This window comes from Mus pahari, chromosome 2 (genome assembly GCF_900095145.1).
Source record: "Mus pahari chromosome 2, PAHARI_EIJ_v1.1, whole genome shotgun sequence".
Taxonomy (NCBI): domain Eukaryota; kingdom Metazoa; phylum Chordata; class Mammalia; order Rodentia; family Muridae; genus Mus; species Mus pahari.
In genome coordinates this window covers 104722431-104738428 of record NC_034591.1, presented here as the reverse complement: position 1 = coordinate 104738428, position 15998 = coordinate 104722431, and the positions used below count along the sequence as shown (strand labels likewise).

The following is a 15998-nucleotide window of genomic DNA, read 5'->3' as shown; positions in this document are numbered from 1 at the left end:
AAGGTTCCCCTAAGGCATGCCTAGATCCTACTGCAAGCCTGTCCAATGGACCCGCCTTTGAAACTTGTCCTGAATCTGTCTCCTTCCTAGTGTACTGTGATCACTCTAGCCCAAGCTCCTCACACCTCTCTCCTGTGCCCCAAAGACTTGAATTTTATGTATGTATGTGTACACACACACACACACACACACACACACACACACACACACACACATTCATGCCCTTAAATGCCTGCGTCCAGTCCTTGAGGGATGCGGTTAAATCTTAAGTTATATCATGACCCTCCTTCTCTGTTCAGAACTCACTAGGTCTGAAAGACAAAGTCACCACCTTGGCCCCAAGGATGGCACATCGGTACCTACTGTCCTTTTAACTTTTACCATCATTGCTTCCTGCCTCAGGCCTTGGCATCTGTTCGCCTATCCATAACTCCTTTACCTTACCTACTAAGGATCCTATCAGCCCTGGAAGATTACTTCTTCCTCAGTGGATCATTTGCCTTCTGTAGGAACCACCAGACTGTATGGGAGAAGCACTGCCTGAATTCCTCACCTGGAACAGTATTCAACACACCAGAAGAAAGAGACCTCTGGCTCCCATTTTAGCTCCTTCCCCATGGTGGACATAACAAATGGCATTGTGGCATGTTGCTTGGTGTCTGCTCTTATTGTTAGTCACAAATAATAGATGTCTTTTATTGGCAGATGAGTTTTAAAGCAACCCTTAGACTACATCATGTATGAGCTTCATACATGGTCTGAGCCACTTTAGACTGGAGACCTGGTGCTCCAACAATCATCACCAAGTAGGGACTTGGTTGTTTTGCTTCACACTAATTCATATTTGCGAATATGAATTCATAGCACCAAAGGGGAAAGCTACTTTTGGCAGACATCAGTGGATTTGAATGTTTTCTAGTTCGGTGATGTTCAAGCCCTTAAGGTTCCAGGTTGGTAGTGGAACGTACCTTCTGCTGGACCATAAAATCCTGGCCTGGAGGTTAATGTAGCCATGTAAGGCAAATATCTGGGCTGTGACAGAGCCCTGTTCTTTGCAGATGAACCTGGTTTTATCTCATGCCAGTTTTGAGGGCTCAGCCTAAGATGCTACAAACACCTTCCCAGTCCCATGCTGGTAACCACTTTGCTGAAGGACTCCTCCAGACAGTAGCTTTCCTGGGCCAGACAGTATTGAAAACAAAGCTTTTCAGTATCTTCCCATGGGTCGTTCCCCAGCCTCCTGCAGCTTAGTGGGTTAGGGTTTATAATGGCACGCTGTTAGGCCTGTCTGTCTGTGGGCTGTGTTACTAGGCACCCCCCGAAACAATCCCACTTGGATCCAGAAGGCTTTTGTTGGAGGTTCAAAGCATGTAAACTCAGAAGGTTTGTGGGTTCCTTTGTACGTGCTGGGGGGTGGGATGTCTGTGGGGGAAGAGTTAAAGTCCTGGCAAAGAAGTTACTTTTGAAGTCACTTCAGTATTGTTTGAGCTGCTTCCAATAGAGTACTGTTCAAAGTGTCATTACGAAGTCTAGAAATACATTAAGAAGCAGAGGTCACCCAAGATTCTGCAATCATCTAGCCTACAGTGTATTTGTGATGTATTTATTCTGGATTTTTTTCATGTATTGGGGCATGAAAGAATTTGGGCGGCGGCTGCTTGAACTAACTGCTTTGTGGTGGGGCTCACAGCACATCTGACACTTTGAAGGAGCAAAGCTTGTGGTTTTCAAATTAAGAGGACAGCGATTTGCTCAGGGATCTGATGTAGAGAGGGTCTGACGGTGACTGTGTCGGCTCATTGTGGCGGCAGCCTGTGTGCTTATAGGCCTGGGGTCTGACATTGGCTAGGAGCGCTCAGAACAGTGCCGCATGATCCTTGCATGACCATCGTACTTGTAGACAACATGGAGGCTATATTTGCAGATGAGGCTCCAAACAAGACAGCGACAGGGGTTGTAGGAGCTGATGTCAGAAGTCACATGGTATGACATCTATGAACTTTATTGGCTGAACTACTGCAAGGGAGGAGTACTGGCCACACAGAGGAAGAACATGAGAGGATGTCTGAGAGGTGATATATCCTCAGAAAACACAGTGACACTGGTCCCTAAGCCTTATTCCCGAAGAGTTATCCCTAAAGGCCTGGAACGGAACCTCAGAATATTATTGTTGCTATTTTTAGTATTACTATTGTGCTGGCCTAGGGCCTGCCACATGCCGAGCAAGCTCTTTACCACGGAGCTACATCTTCTTACTTTTTATTTTGAGACAGGGCCTCCCTAAGCTGCCCAGGGTGATCTTGAACTCATGCTGTAGTCCAAGATAGTCTTGAACTTGTGGTTCTCCTGCCTCTGTCTCTTGAATAACATAGTATGACAGGCCTGTGCCATCAGGCCCAGGGAAGTCTTATTTTTGATGTATTCTGGGTAACATTGATGTATATTTAGGATGGGCTTTGGCCCTTTGGTTTAGACCTATGACCTCTCACCCTGAGCCTGGGGAGTATGGCTGCTGTCCTTAGGCAATGTGATCAAAGACACTTTGAACTCTGTTGCCAGGTCAACATGATCATGGATCTTTCTCTGTCTCTCTGTCTCGCTGTCTCTCTTTCTGTCTTTCTGTCTTTGTCCCCCCTCTCTCTGTCTTTGTCTGTCTCTGTCTCTCTGTCTGTTTGTCTTTATATATCTCTCTGTCCCTCTCTGTCTCTGTCTCCCTTTCTGTCTCTCTCTGTCCCCCCCCCCGTCTCTGTCTCTGTCTCTGTCTCTGTGTCTCTGTTCCTGGGAAGGAACAACTTGGCTGTGCCTTATTGCTGAGGCTCTTCCACCGTGCCGATAGCTGACCATGTGAAGAAGTAAAGCCAGACTTCATGTGGGTTTTGTTGTGGGCCATACAATCTCGACACCCAGTAAGACTTGTTCCTGGTGTTCTCCACTCTACTATTCAGCCAAAGAAGGAGTTGCTATTCACAAGTATCTTGAGATGAAAAGAGAGGCTAAGGATGTTTAATCCCGACACAGAGCTGAGTTTACCAGTTGGGACCTTGGGCAAATGAGTCATTCAGATCTCCACACAAGTAGTGTGTGTCCATCTGCGCACTTCATAAAAATCGTGGCGTAAGTCAATTATGAAAGGACCCTTCCGTGGGAAAGTGATCCAGTGTCTTCTCCTGAGGGATGGGGCTGCTGACCTGCTCCTGCTGTGGCTGGCTTTAGGAGCTGCTGTAGCTCCAGGCTCCCCCCTCCCCTCCTGCTTCCATCCCCACCCCCCACCCCATGTATTTTCAGCACATCTTGGTACAAGGTGTGGACTTACTAGGATGCTGGAGTGTAGACTAGATGAATAGCTTTCCTTAAAGGGACTTGTTGCCATTCAGAGTCAACCCCTTCGAGTTTTTCTTGAAGTTCCGGTTTTATCTTGATTTAACCCCAGGGTTCCGCTTACTATGCAGTATTCTAGAATGTTCTCTCATCTGATGACCTAGAAAAGTGCGCCCCGGGAAGCTTGGGACTCGCTTCCAGCTTCAAGTTTGCTGTAGCTCTGCTCTGAGACTAAAAGTAGGTCATAGTTCAGCTTCAACTTTACTTTTCTCAGCAACCAAATGTATGTTAATCCTTGTGTCCCCTTTTCTTTACTAAACTGGCTCATGGAACACTCCCTCTCTAGAAAACCTACCGGATTCCACCAACCCTCCACAGTTCCCACTGCCTTTTGGGGCTGTGTACCAAAAGCCATCTTGCCCTTCACTAGTTTTCTGTGAACTTGTCATGAGCCTTCACCTCTAGGCCTTGTATCTGCCATTTCTTCTGGATAGGCTATTTCCTTCGTTCACAGCCCTGTCTGTCCCATTGGCCAGACCACTGTGGGGTGTTCCTCTCTGGCTCAGGCCACTTGGTGTGCAGTGGCCTTCTGGGTCAGTGGCAGCAGCTGGGGTGCTTAGCCAGGGTGCTTCAGTGTGGGTGGGCTTTGCTGTGGCGTGCAGGCCTTGGTGGCCAGGAGTCTAAATTTCAGTCCAGTGCTGTGACATAATTGCCGTGTGCCTTCTTCACTCTTTTAAGTCTGCAGCCTCATTTCGGAGCGGGGGTGGGGGACAGAATTCTCAGGATATTTTGAGGTCTGAGTATGTAGAGACTATCGCTTCCTTTAGCTTTATTTAAGCGTGGGAGGTGGGAGTGGACGGAGACATAGAGAGGATTTAGCAGGTATCCAGCTCAGAGTGAGAGTTTTAAAAATATTGGGTAACTATCCAAATCGGCCGTCTACCTTTTTGACGGGTCTGCTGCACCAAGGCAGAGCAGAAGCTGTGTGGTGAGAATCTCATTCTCGCCCACTTGTCCCCCACACCCCGTTGTGAGCTCCTTGTTGAAAAGTTCATACTCCCTCCCCTCCCCCCCTCCCCGACCTCCGCACCCTCCTGCCATCCACCCCGGAATATCTAGAAGAAACAGGTTCCCACCAGAGCCTACAGCCAGGAGCCAAGCGGAACTCAACTGGAGGAAGGAAGCCCCGCCCCCAGCTGTGGACAAGTCTCCTGGCAACCGCCTAACAAAGTCCCTTTGGGACTCTGCTCTCTTAGGGCCTGCGCCTAGCTCCCCTGATTCCAGTGGCTGTAACTGTGCAGCAGGTGCAGGAGACAACCCGTGTGCCTACTCACAGGTAACCCTCGAGCCTTGGGTTCAGCCTCTGTTTCACCCTAGATGTCCCAGGTCTCCCAGGCACCGACTTCCTGCCGGCTAGAGTGATGTCCAAGCCAGAACTCTTTATCTTGCTTTAAGTCAGTTTCTCAGGGATCGGTCTATACCGGCCTGCTCACTTTCCCCTTCTGCAAGAGAGAGTTGCCAGTTCTGCGCTATTGCCACATCTGGGACTCTGCCTCACGCTCTTAAAAGGAGTCAGATCCCTGTCTTCTGGCGCCTCCTGGGTCAGTGGTGACCTAGGCTCACCTGGATCGGTATGCCAAGAGCACCTCCTGACCAGCTCCTGCTTTCTGAGAGAGGAGTAGCTGAACTCAGGTCGGAGAAACATCACTGATCTTCACTGCCAGCCCCAGTTCACTGGTGGTTCCTTCTCTCCATCTGTGAAGCACTCACTGTGCAGCAGGCCTCTACCCAAGCCTGGGACATGGGAGACAAGGCAGAGATGGGACTGGGAGGGTGGGCCTTCCTGTACTGGGCAGATTTACTCCTGGGATCTTTGCTGTCTCCCACCAGGACCATTTTAGTGCTGTGCACCATGTCCCTGCAGGCCTGGGATTGGGAGGAAGAGGAAGGAGCAAGCATGGGGCACCACTCCATGACCAGTTCTCACCCTTCAGCCAGCGAAAGTGAGATGGAGGAGTATCTGAGCTCCAGGATCCCAGGCAATGACTGGGACTCTGAGGACCTGTTCAGCAGCAGCCTGCATTCCTCAGAGGGGCCTGCCTGCATCTCTAACTCTGACGTGCCCCAGATTGTCCCGTGCAAATTCGAGATCTCACTGGCCTTCCCCATGCTGATAGGTAGGTGCTAAGGGAGAACTTTGCCTCTGAGCAAGGTGGAGCATGACTGGCTTCCGTGCCTCTTTCCCTCCACCTTTGCCTTCCCATGCTAGAGTAGTTGGCACCAACAGAGGCAGAGGTCAGAAAAAGGACAGACAATTTGGGCCCAGCTATTGGCTAGGCATGGAAGTGATTGTGGGACTTGCACTTAGCTCGCTCAGAGGCTACAAGAAACAGGTCACACCCCTTCCCTCCTCTCCTCCCCTCCCTTACCCTCTCCTTCTCTCCCTCTACCCCCTCTCTCTCCTCCTTTCCCCTTCTCTTCTCCTCCCCCCCCCTCTTCCCCACCCCAGCTTAACAAATCTCTGCAAAAGTTAAGACTTGGTTCTCATAAACCATTACCCAATGCCTTGCTTAAGACACATCCCAGACTCATTGGCTAAAATCTCTTGAGTCAAGAGGCACAGCAATATAGTAGTGCAGCAGACACAAAAGGGACTCCACCCTCCCTGGTTGCAAGCAGGAGTCATAGTTTCTTCGTCAGGTTCCCAGTCTAGGCTGGGCTCTGGACAAGTGGCCTTTCTTCCTCTGTTCCAAGCAGACGTAGTGCTTCATACACACTGGCTTACTATGGACAGGCTGGCACAGAGGGTAAACCTAACCTGTGATAGTTTATCTTGATTGCCAACCTGATGGACTGTTTGGTCATGGAAAGAAATAGCCGGGTATGTGGGTCAGGGATTGTCTAGATTAGGTTGAGGTGGGAAGACTAACTCTGAATGTGGGCAGTGCTATTCTGTGAGTTGCAGACAGGAAGTGAATAAAAAGGAGACCGTGAGCGGGGCAGCTTTATCCCTCTTTGGTGACTCCTGTGATCGATCAGCCTCAAGAGGAGGAAGTGACCAAATAAGGGACTAGACCTTGATGGCTAGCTTTAGGAATGTAATCTGATGGTTTTTAGCAAGGCAGAGGGAATGAGGGGAGAAGGAAAAGGCCCTCCAGGGCCATGCTCACCACATTTGAGCCAGGGTCCCTTCAACTTCTGTATCCCCAATTCTAAGAAGTAGAATTGCTTTGAAAGTATGTACTTAAAATTGTCTTGATGGCTATTGTCAAACTGCCCTTTAAAGGATTAGAATAATTTACCCACTAAGTAATAGAAAAATGACTCTATCTGCTCATTTCTCTTTTTCTTTCCTTTCTTCTTTCTTTCTTCCTCCCCCTCTTCTCCTTATTTTCTTTTTTTTTTTAGAGACAGGATCTCATTGTGTAGCCCTGGCCAGCCTGGAACCAACTAAAGTAGACTAGGCTAGCCTCAGACTAACAGAAATATAAACTTGTCTCTGCCTTCCAACTGCTGGGATTAAAGGGGTTGTTTTAGGGTTTCTATTGCTGTGAAGAGACACCATGACCATGACTTTAACTGGGGCTGGCTTGCAGTTTCAGAGTTATCATGGTTGGAAGCACTGAGGCATACAGGCAGACATGGTGCTAGAGAAGGAGCTAAGAATTTTATATCTTGATTTGAAGGCAGCAGGAAAAGAACCCAGTGAACCATTGAGCTTAGGTTTGAGCGTCTGAGACCTGGAAGCCTGCCCTGCTGTGACACACTTCCTCCAAGGCCACACCTCCTAATAGTGCCACTCCCTATGGTCAAGCATTCACACATTGAGTCTATGGGGGCCATACCTATTCAAACCACCTTGGGTGTGCACTGCCATTTCTGGCTATTTGTTCATTTCTTGACTTACCTTGACTGGATCAGAACAAACTCTCTGGGCAGTTGTACTGTGTCTTGGTTAAGACTTTACAGCTGTGAACAGATACCATGACCAAGGCAACCCTTTTTTTTTTTTTAAGTCATCAAAATAATTTATAATAGTTAAATGCCTCTTAAATATACATGATATATTATATCCCTGTTAGTCTGAGGCTAGCCTGGTCTACTTTAGTTGGTTCCAGGCTGGCCAGGGCTACACAATGAAGCTAAAAGTAATATACACTCAACCCGTCTTTAAAATCTTTTCGGAACATTAAACATGATGGAAGTAGAAAAAATCTCTTATGAAGTCCTCTATAAAAGGAAATTATAAGTTTCTGATTAGACAGAATCCATCTCCAAGGGCGAATACTCAGTGTAGCTGTGGCTTCATAGAATGAATTGGGTAGTGTCCCTTCTGTTTCTATTTTGTGGAACAGTTTGAAGAGTATTGGTATTAGGTTTTCTTTGAAGGTCGGATAGAATTCTGCATGAAAACCATCTGGTCCTGGGCTTTTTTTGGTTGGGAGACTTTTAATGACTGCTTCTATTTCTTTAGGGGATATGGGACTGTTTAGATAGTTTGTCTGATCCCGATTTAACTTTAGTATTTGGTATCTGTCTAGAAAATTGTCCATTTCATCCAGATTTTCCACTTTTGTTGAATACAGACTTTTGTAGTAGGATCTGATGATTGTTTGAATTTCCTCAGTTTCTGTTGTTATAGCTCCCTTTTCATTTCTGATTTTGTTAATTTGGATACTGTCTCTGGTGGAACTGCCTGTGGAGGAAACTGCTCCTCTCAATGTCAGCCATGGTGGGGGTTGTGGTCAAAGACAGACAGAGGGAAGAGATGCTGGCATCCCAATGTCACCTCTGGGGATGTACTTGCACTGACACACTCTCTAATGAAGTCCAACTCTTAGTTTCTACTTCATCCCTGGTAATGGCGCTGAGCAGTGGGCCCTCGGAGATGTTTCCAAACCATAGCAATGTTTGTTGCCTTCAGGGAGCAGTGGGGCTAGGCCTTCTTTCCCCCGGGTTAAGGCTCATTAAACCGGTGTCTTCTAGGTAACAAGGGGAAACCCCCAAATGTGCCTGACAAAAAGAGGTCTGCTAAGTTAGATGCCCGGACTGGAAAGGCTCGTCAATTCTACCACATTGAGTATTTTTTCCTGCCCGATGACATAGAACCCAAAATAGTTGATATTGTGGTGTTTCCTAACGTAGCCAAAGTGTTTCTGGAGTCAGGAATAAAGGTGAGTGGTGTGTGTGTGTGTGTGTGTGTGTGTGTGTGTGTGTCTTTGCATGGAGCCTCACACTCAGGATGCAGACTGTCCCACTGACCTGCAGCAGGCTCAGCAGTGGAGTTTTCTAGATAGGTGGGAAAGTGGGGCCACCTCAGAACTAAGGAATGAGAAGGAGAATAGCAGAATGGTCCTACAAATGCAATCACATGGCCTCTTTAGGTTCTTGAATGTTTCATCAAACAAGGCTTCAGTTTTATCTTAATTTTTTTAAGAACTGAGCATTCATTGTAGGCCCTGAAGGTTCTTTCCTACTATGCACACATACATGTGTGTGACTGTTCATGTGCAAGACTTATACCAACATACATGCACACATGGAGCCATTGCTTGGAAGTCACCATCAAGGGCACTGTGCATGTACTTGCTTAGATTTCTGTTTTCAAGGAACAGGTAATGGGACACAGTCCAGTGCTCAGGGCTCATTTCCCTGTGATGGAGAGCTAGGAGAGAGGCAAGCACAGAAGCCAGCTAGACGGAGAGGGTGTCATCCCTACACTGCTGCCGGGGCTAGGCCAGTGGGAAGTGCCCAATCTGTAGGTTGATCCTTCATCTCCCACTGTCTCTGAATGGTGTTTTACACAGACTATAAAGCCATGGAGAGATGACGACAAAGTCTGGGTGTCATGGAGCCAAACTTTTCATGTCAACGTGACAAAAGAATTGTTAAAGAAAATGAATTTCCACAAAATCACTTTGAGGCTCTGGGACACCAAGGACAGAGTCTCAAAAAGAGCCAGGTACCAGCGGGTGAAGGCGTCGGCCTACTCGGAAGACCTGGAGTCTCTTGGTAAGTTGGTAATCTTGCTTCTATGTTAAATGTTGCTGGCGACTTGCGTTTTCTCACTACTGGACGTACCTAGTCTAGAAATTTAAAAGGCTGACGTGGTATCAAGTTTGATCCTCTCTGAGCCCTGACAGCTGAATTCACATGACAGACAGGGTCATCAGAGTACCAACCTTCCTAATGCTGGGATCCTTTACTAGAGTTCCTCATGTCATGGTCCCCTCCCAGCCATAACATTTTCATTGCTACTCCATAACTAAAATGTTGCTACGGTTATAGATTATAATGTAAATATCTGTGTTTTCTAAGGGTCTTGGGTGACCTCTGTGAGAGGGTCATTTGACCCTCACCAAAGGGTTCTCGATCTACAGGTTGAGAACCACCGTGTTATAGCATCTCCTCAGGACTATGAATGGAGTGTTCACACACCTTGAAGGAATCTCCTGTTTAGAGATGAGCTTCTTCCTTCAAGGTTCTTCATTTGCATATGAAAATATTCCAAAGTCTGAAAAAAATGCTCCAAGTCCCAACCAAGCGTTTAAAATGAGAGATTTTAGATTTATAACATCAGAGTAAAAAGCCAGTGTTCCTTGTGTCCTTATGAGATTAGCCTGATGCACACATTGCTTTCTGTGTTAGGCTGTGACATCCACCCAGGGCATACCTGGGGAGTCACAGTGTGTTTGTGTACTTGGGCAGTGTCTATACACCACCTTTACCTTTGGTGAACTTTCGGTCCAGAGCAGCTCTGATATGAGTTACCGTCACTGGGTTGTCTCCCCAAACTGATATTGTGTGTTCACTCAAAAGCAAATAGGGATACCAAGAAACAAAAGAAAGGTTTGGCTTGTGTGTACAGTTCAGTGGTTAATGGGCAAATGTTGCATGTCTGAGTTTCTTCTATAGTACTAGAAAAAGAAACAGACTGTTAAAAATTGTACCTCCTCTGGCTGGGATGATGGCTCAGTTGGAAATGCCTGCAATGCAAACACGAGGACCCAAATCGCTGGGCAGTGGTGGTGCACACCTTTAATCCCAGCACTTGGGAGGCAGAGGCAGGTGGATGTCTGAGTTCAAGGCCACCCTGGTCTACAGAGTGAGTTCCAGGACAGCTAGGGCTACACAGAGAAACCCTGCCTCAAAACAAACAAACAACAAACAAACAAACTAACAAACAGGACCCAAATCTGACCTTCCAAAACTCATGTAGAAAGGATGGGGGTGTTGACTTGAATATGTAACCATGGTTTGGGGGAGGTAGAGATAAGTGGTCTCTGGAACTTGAGATCATGGTCTAGCCAAACCGGTGAACTTCAGGATTAGTGAAAGTCTGTTTCAAAGACTAAGGGAGAGAGTGACTGAGGAAGCCAGCCAGCCTCTGGCCCTGCATGCACCCTCACCTCCAAACATGTGCTCATACACAACCCCAGCGCTCTCAGGTCAACATGCTAACATCCATATGCAACCCACTTCAGAGGCCTTTTGTTGTTGTGGTGGTGGTGGTGGGAGTAGAAACCAAGGTCTTGTACTTCTGAGCTGCCACCAACCTTTTTGGTACCCCTCTCCCAAGTTTAACTGGAGACAAGATCTTACTAAGACAGCCAGGCTGTCCTGGAACTTTTGATTCTTCTGCCTAAACCTCCCTAGTGCTGGAATTACAGGGTTATTCCTGACAACAGAGACCTTACTTGTGTGAGTATACCAGTGTAAGATCCTTCTGAACTTCCCTGAAGCAGCAAGGAGGGATGGGGACACTCACGATGTGATGTCCCATCCCCATTTTATCCTAGCTGCGGAATGTGGACGAGTTCTTAAACATTCCTCTCATCTGTAAGAAAGAGAAATCAGTCGCCACTCCACTAGCATGCTACTGGCAAGATGGTGAGAGTGGCCTCTTAGGACTCAAGCAACAGGAGGGAGGGGGTTGTTCTCGGAGAACTTGAACACCAGAATGAAGTGCTACTGAGGAGCGGGTGCTGGGTGCGAATCCTGAAACTCTCCCTGATGCTTAGAGACACAGAACAGGGGTTTGTGCTGTCTTTGTTGTTGGCTTTCAGGTGGGAGGGGCAGAGCCACACACCAGCTTCCCAGGTTGCCTTCCTGAGGGCCATTTTCACACCTCAGGCTTGGTTGGAGTTTTTCCTTGGTAACCTGAGCTTTGTGGACGTTTTGGGCTTGGTGCTCTGGTTGTGGGCTTTCCTGAGGATAACAGTAGCAGCGCCCTAGGCTCAAGCATTCCTCCATATACTGCAAGGTGGCCTTAATGGTTCAAGTCACGGCTCACCGAGAATCGCTGATTTAAGTCTAAATAGTGGGAGCATTTCTACAGGAGAAAACGGGAACAATAAATAACTTTTCTCACTCAGACCAAAGGAAAGACACCTGTAGGTGTCTTCTGTGGGTTCCAGGGCCTGACCTGGGCCTGACTTTCTTCTGGTGCATGTATGCCTGCCATTGGAGCATGGTTTGGGGCAGTAGCTTCTGCTCTGCCTGGTGAAAGGGCCCTGGCACCCACTGGGCCAGAAGAAGGAGGTCTGGGCCCTGCAGGGAGGGCCCCGGGCATCTACCTTGTAGCCACAGTGACAGCTTTTTCTTAAGCTCTGTCCCAAGCCTAGTGTCCCTGACTCTTACTTTAAATATATATTTTCCCATTAAAGGAACTGGATATTCACTATATAAAAACATTTTAGAAATGTCTAGGAAAAGGAAGGAAAACCTAAACTGGTCCAGAGTTGGTCATTATTAATAGCCTTTCTGTGGGTCTGTCTTTTGTCACTGATACCTCAACCACGAGTCAAATTTAACCTCCTCTTCCCCCTCTTCTTTCTTGAGGTTTTCCATGATCTTCATTCACTCCATGCATTCATGGAATGCTTAACACTGTCATATGTGCGGGGCTCCATGCTGAGAGAGAGAGAGACTGGCAAGGGGGTGCAGCTCTCTGGCTAGGAACAAGGAGTGCTTGTGGGCTTGGTCCTTCTGGGGCAGTGGTTTCTCAACCTTCCTCATGCTGTGACCCTTTAATGCAGTTCCTCAGGTTGTGGTGACCCCAACCATAAAATTATTTTTATTGTTACTGCAAAACTGTAATTTTGCTACTGTTATGAATCATAATGTAAATATCTGATATGTGACCCCCAAGGGTTGAGAACCACTGTTCTAAGGGCTGTGATATAGAAGGGTTACCCATCAGCACCAGGTGCTCCATGTCTGGAGGGCAACTCCTCCCTGGCAGAGATGCAGAGAGCCAGTGGCATGTCACACACAGGTGCTTAGGGCAAGGTGAAGTACAAGCAAGTGTGTGACTTAGTACTTGGTGGCAAGTACTTCCTCTTGTCTTCTGCTGTGTGTCCCTGGGAGGTGTCAGAGGACTGGGTGTGACAGGTGTCCAGTAGGCATATTTGACTGATCCATTTTCTCATTCCAGAGGAAGTGAAACATTTGGTTTTGAGTCATAAAAAGTTGTCTTTAATTTCCAATGGTAAAACCAACACTATCTCCGAAGAGTTGAAAGAGGAGAATCTACCAGGTGACCAAGAAAAGGCAGAAAAACACTTGAAGTCTCCACAAGGTGAGGAGAGAGGGCTGTGGACACCTGAGCTCAGACCTGTGCCGGGAGACCAGCTCGTATGCATCCCCCGGCATCTTATGCCCATCTGGTCATCGCTCCAGTGCCCCTGGGCGGCTTGATATGGAGTTTTCTTTCTCGCCCTGCCCTGTCCTCCCCTGTCTTCTTCTCTTTTGTCCTCCTCCCTGTTTTGAGCCAGGGACTCCCTAAGTAGGCCTGGCTGGCCTAGAACTCACTATGAAGGCCAGTTGGCCAGGCTGGTCTGGCCTTGAGTTTGAAGTAACCCTCTTGCCTTAGGCTCCTAAATGTTGGAATTGCAGCTGTGAGCCAGGATGTGGCAGATTTAATGGATATTTGTTTCACAACTTAACACACACACACACACACACACACACACACACACACACACACACACACACACACACCAGATAGAACACTTAGCCACCTGGTTGGGGACTTGAGACTCCCAGAGTGCTTTCACCACTCTACAACATATTCATAAGCAGGACTGAAGTGGACACTTAGAGCAGATCCTCCTCCTCCTCCTTGGCTGGTAGGGGTCTGCTGGCCTTCGTTTGCCCAATACTCGGAATCAATCAGGTGTGTATGTTTCATTCATGAGCAAGCCCTTCTTTCTAAAAGATGCTGCTGTGTGAGGCCTTTGCCCGCAGATGTGTCACTGAAATGGGCATGGACATCATTTGCTTTGAGCTAGCACAGAGTGAAGCTTACAGACTCTTGCTAACACTTGGTTCTCACCAAGCAGAGCCCGAAGCCCCTTCTAAGAATGTCGAGGAGTGTGAGAAGTTACTGAAGATGGAGGATTCTCCTTCGTCTAGGTAAGGACTAGCTGCTTATGTGGCGTGGCGTCGGAGTAAGGCCGCCTCCTCCCTCTGAGTCTTTGGACACTTTTTTTTTTTCTGGTCGTGGTTAAGGTGGAGCTAATACAACCAAGGAAAAAGAAAGATCAGGGAAGGAAAGGGAGGCGGTGCTTTGGGGTGCACCAGGCACCCCCTCTCTGCAGGAAGTGCTGTATACCCTGACTGACCCGCGAACCTTAGGTGGTTTGATCATCAGGCTCCACTGTAGGCACAAGGTGACGAGTGCTTTCATGAGCTTCACAAAGTCAGAAAGCTGGGATTTGGGGGCAGCCAGGATTCCAGCCCACAGCCCTAGCCTGTGTAGCCTTAGTGAGGGCTTCCAGAACGTCACGGCTCTGGAGCTCAGATCGCCAGGTTGGTTCTGGAGAAGCAGGGGTGGAGAATGGGAACACAGCTGTGGTCTGGGGCAGGTTGAGGAGAGCCAAGGGCCCATGCTGACGGATTCCTCTACGCTCAGGCTTCTAAGCTTGGGCCATTCTCCTGCCCAGTCCTCCTGAGTGTGCAAGCAACAGGCCTAGCCAACAATTCTGACATATTGTTTTTAATTGAACTTGCATTTTAGTTTGAGATATTTGACCTTTGTTTGTCATCACAGACCTCCCATGATCACAGCTTATCTTTTTTACATAATAGGCATCCTTCCTTATAGACTTAAGTGGAGATGATATTCACCTCCTGGAAATGTTGTGGATAAGTCTTGTGGGTTCTTAGATGACTCATAGTCTTAGGTACTTTATATATTTTTCCATGTTTTCTACTTGGTATGAACCTTAATTGTGCAAGTGTGGCCCACCGTATTACTAGCCCCTGAGAGACTGGCAGATTTAAGGAGTCTCAGGCTGCTCCAGGCTCCCGAGGCATAACCCACATCTGACAAAAGCCGTAGGCTATCCCTATGAATATGGTTTTAAGAAGTAAGGACGGACCAGTGAGTAGAGTCTGAAGATATGACACCTGTATGCCTTCTTCTTACTGTCCTTCTCTGTGCGGCTTCTCTAGACGGACCACTTCCAAGACACCCATTTCTCTGAGTGGAGCAACCATGATGGAGATCAAGGAGCTCATCGAGAAACCATCGTTGACCAGCTTAACAAACATGATAGAGAAACAAAAGTCTCAACGTGAGTCAAGATGGGTTTGTGCTTTTATGACACGACTAGATCTGAAGTTAGGAAATATTTAAATTTAAGGCTTGTCAGTAAGGTCTGTTGCCATTGGATCAAATGAGATACTACTCACATTCACTTGTCCATTGACCCATTCATCTGTCCGTCCATCCACCCACCTTCTCATCCATCCAGCTCTCCAGTTGCCAGTCTGTCCATCTGCCCACCTATCTGTCCATCCACTCACCTGCAAAATTTTGTTCCGTTCCATTCCACCAGTGGTTTTGGATTCCCGTCTCATGAGTTGCATAAATGCAGACATGAAAATGTCTACTCACTGAAGGTGAACTTTCCATGGAAGGCCGCAACTCTGCATGGTAGTGCTGTGTTGGTAGGCTCAGGGTTGTTGGGGTGATGGAAAGACTCCCCATGACAAAGGATGGTTTGCATCTTGGGGAGGTGAAGGGCACAGCATAAGTCACGGGGCTGTCTCAAACAAAGCTTGACATCCTAGCCTGCAGAGCAACAAGAACCATCAGAAGCTACTTGTCTCGGGATCTTTTTATGCACCACGTAAAGATGGTTGGTTTTATTGTTCAAATGCTGATTTCTGTGCAGGCAGAGAGTTGAGAGCAGACTGGACCTGGGTATTGTTATTCATATGGCTACGTCATATCTTGTAAGCATTCCCTCCATCACCTTCTGGTTGGTTTAATAAAGAGCTGGGCAGCCAATAGCTGAGGCAGGAGAGGAAAGGCAGGACTTCTGGGAGAGATAGGACTCTGGGAAAGTCAGGCGCTGGAGGGCTGGCCAGTCAGACACTGAGGAAGTTGGGTGTATGAGACTGAACCTGAGGAGAGGTAATGCGTCATGTGTGAAATTAGTGCAAATGGGTTAATTTAAGTTATATGGGAGCAAGTAAGATAAGGCCCAAAGCTTCCAAAATTAATAGAAGGTCACTGTTATTATTCTGGAGCTGGCACCTCAGAGACTATCTGGTTATACTTGTCTTGGTGGACATTCCCTCCCTCCCTCCCTCCCTCCCTCCCTCCCTCCCTCCCTCTATGTATGTGTCCTCATTGTTCAGGATTCTTGTCACTGCTGATATAATGTTGG

General features: G+C 47.6%; 1 protein-coding gene across 1 annotated transcript in view; it reads left to right on the top strand.

Moving 5' to 3' along the window:
* Window positions 1-5230: 5230 nt before the first annotated feature.
* Window positions 5231-15998, top strand: part of Kiaa1257 (KIAA1257 ortholog) — a 46429-nt gene continuing 35661 nt past the window's right edge. Inside the window, exons 1-6 of the mRNA XM_029535283.1 lie at window positions 5231-5495; window positions 8305-8492; window positions 9126-9338; window positions 12757-12898; window positions 13623-13734; window positions 14776-14897. Of these exons, the coding sequence (XP_029391143.1) occupies window positions 5231-5495; window positions 8305-8492; window positions 9126-9338; window positions 12757-12898; window positions 13623-13734; window positions 14776-14897 (1042 nt within the window). The remainder of the gene's footprint in view (window positions 5496-8304; window positions 8493-9125; window positions 9339-12756; window positions 12899-13622; window positions 13735-14775; window positions 14898-15998) is intronic.